At 43.1% G+C, this 2836-nt stretch overlaps 1 protein-coding gene across 1 annotated transcript in view; it reads left to right on the top strand.

The window, feature by feature from the left end:
- The first annotated feature begins 2210 nt into the window (after positions 1–2210).
- The window catches only part of LOC108783956 (arylacetamide deacetylase-like 4), a 4116-nt gene continuing 3490 nt past the window's right edge, over positions 2211–2836 (top strand). Inside the window, exon 1 of the mRNA XM_018552676.1 lies at positions 2211–2401. Coding sequence (XP_018408178.1) covers positions 2243–2401 — 159 coding nt within the window. The 5' untranslated portion in view covers positions 2211–2242. The remainder of the gene's footprint in view (positions 2402–2836) is intronic.

Raw genomic sequence — 2836 nt, 5'->3', positions numbered from 1 at the left:
TGGATTGGGGTCAAATTTGTCTTAAAGTTTATAAACTGATGTCTCTTATTATAATTTAAAGTCTTAGTTCAACTTTAATGACTTTCAAATAAAATCCATACACATTACAGCTAGGGATGAGCTCAGGTTCGGACCGGGTCAGCTCCTCCGAACACAGAAGCTACATAGTGCTCCCGCTCAATCAGCTGTGGGTCGGGGAGTTCCCCTTTCCACAGCTGACCATAAATGGGGGGGGTGGGATGCTTGTGCTGACTTCATTTACCTTACAGGGCCATGCAGCCTTATAAGGTTAATGATGTCACTGCATCCTGCCCCTTTGCTTAAGTGCAGCTGCGGATTGGGGAACGCCCCGACATGCAACTGTTTGAGCGGGAGGCCCATGTAGCTTTTGTGTTCAGAGGAGCTAACCCGGTCCAAAACCGAGCTCATCCCTAGCTGTAATGTAGCCAGATTGTGTTTAAAAATGTCATTAGAGGTGAACTAACCCTTTAAATTATAATAGGGCATCAGTTTATAAACTTTAAGACAAAGTGAAGCTGCAAACACAAAGGGGTCTAATTAACCCCTAATGTAACCTTATAGAGAACCTGTTACCTCCAATGTGCTCTCACATATCACACTTGTGAGCTCCCCTATGTAATAGCAATAAAGTTAAATAGAAAAAAGCTTTAAAAAAGTTAAATAAAAAAAGTTTAAAAACACCACAAAAATGTTTTAAACTCCCCTTGTCCCCATGAACATTCACATACCAACGCAAGCATGCCTCAGGTGCATCTACGCTTGAAAACGATGATTGCGCCACATGTTAGGTATCTCCGCATGTGCCAGAGTAAGAGTAATAATTCTAGTGCCAATATTTTATGGATTACTCTAAACCGATGACCTGTACGGGCACTTAAATTGTTGCCTATTGACAACTTTGGGTACCGTATATTTTCACTATTTCATGGGCGCACACAATTTTTAAGCTTGGCATGTTGGGTATCTATTCACTTGCCACAACCTAATCTTTTATAATGTACAAAACAATTGGGCATTAGATTGTGTTTTTGTGCACTAAACTTACCTTAAGTGTACTTGTTTCTGAAACTTTGGCTTTGAAAGCAAGTAGCACTGATATCAAGTGGCATAAAAATTTACCACCACCACAATTGTATTCTACAAGGTCTCTGCTTTCAGGAAATATATAATCCTGGAGGGTTTCAGTAATTTTCTGGCCTAAAATGTGGATTTTATTATGTGTGCAAAAAAAAAGATGCAGAAATGTCTCTGGAAGCGAAAGGGTTAAGAAATTGCAGGCGGATGTCCAGATCATGTGATCACTTTGAATGGCTGTCAGAGTGGTCACATGACCGAGTGCCAGTCCCACCTGCTCCTAATCGTATACAATGGCAGGGAGCTGTTGGTGAGAGCTCTTTCATTGTGCTGGGAGAGATACATAGATGCGATAGATAGATAGATAGATAGATAGATAGATAGATAGATAGATAGATAGATACCAGAGAGAGCGAGAGAGAGCAGGGGGAGAGAGTCAATACCAGAGAGAGAGAGAGAGATAATAGATAGATACGAGAGAGAGAGAGAGAGACAATACCAGAGAGAGAGAGATAATAGATAGATATATAGATAGATACGAGAGAGAGAGAGAGACAATACGGGAGAGAGAGAGAGAGACAAGACGGGAGAGAGAGAGAGAGAGAGAGAGAGAGAGAATAGATAGATAGATACGAGAGAGAATAACAGAAAGAGAGAGAGAGAATACAAGAGAGAGAGAGAGAGAGAGATAGAGACAAAGAGACAGACAATACCAGAGAGAGAGAGAGAGAATAGATAGATCGATAGATAGATTGATAGATCGATAGATAGATAGATACGAGGGAGAATAACAGAAAGAGAGAGAGAGAGAATACAAGAGAGAGAGAGAGAGAGAGAGAGATAGAGACAAAGAGACAGACAATACCAGAGAGAGAGAGAGAGAGAGAGAGAGAGAGAGGATAGATAGATCGATAGATAGATTGATAGATCGATAGATTGATTGATAGCTGGATAATATCTATGTATGGAGTCATACATCTGGTTGGCTATGACAGATACCACTATTCCTATAGGAGTAGGTGAATAAGCTGCAATACTTTTCGGTAGTTGCTAGGTGGCAATCAATTATTCTTGGATAATTCCGGATAAAGTCTAAAGTTTACTCTCTCTTCAGAGCCGAGGACAGTTGCAGTGATCCTGCTGTAAAATGTTGCTGCTTGTGATAGGGGTTTTCCTCTTGCTCTGTACCCTGCTCTTTGTGGGCGCTGTTTACCTTGAATTCTCTAAAGCTCAATATCCACCAGGGGTTGTATGTCGCTCAGAGCTTCGAACATTCCATGGATTTCTGGCGGTTTTATCAGTCGTGGTGAGTTCCCTAACGTTATCGTAAAGCGCCGGTAAACCCAAAACACATATTTCAGTTTTTGGAGGATGCTTAAGCCAGGGCCGGGTTTCCATTTCGGGCGCCTGTAAGCAGGAATGGAAATCTGTTTACCCTGAACAGGCACCCTTACCTGCTGTGGGACCCGCCGGCTTTCACATATGCAGAGAAGGACCGTGGCGTTGCATAAGGCTGCCCTAGATGCCTATATGCATCAGACAGGCATTTTACAGGACAGCCGTACGCCGCGCCACGGTCCTTCCCCTGTGTTCGTGGACGCTGGTGGTTCCTGTAGGCGCCGCTGGTCTTGGAGCGGGAGGGTGCATTTTGTGCAGAATTCACGTTTCTTGCTGTTTGCGGTGTCTTTTCTTGACTCAACACTGGGAATTAGGCAGAGAAAGTACCTGCACAGCGCCCCTC

Source organism: Nanorana parkeri, unplaced genomic scaffold (genome assembly GCF_000935625.1).
Source record: "Nanorana parkeri isolate BGI_ZX_2015 unplaced genomic scaffold, ASM93562v1 scaffold94, whole genome shotgun sequence".
Taxonomy (NCBI): Eukaryota; Metazoa; Chordata; class Amphibia; order Anura; family Dicroglossidae; genus Nanorana; species Nanorana parkeri.
The sequence above is the reverse complement of the archived record's forward strand: the minus strand, read 5'-3'. Positions and strand labels throughout refer to the sequence as shown.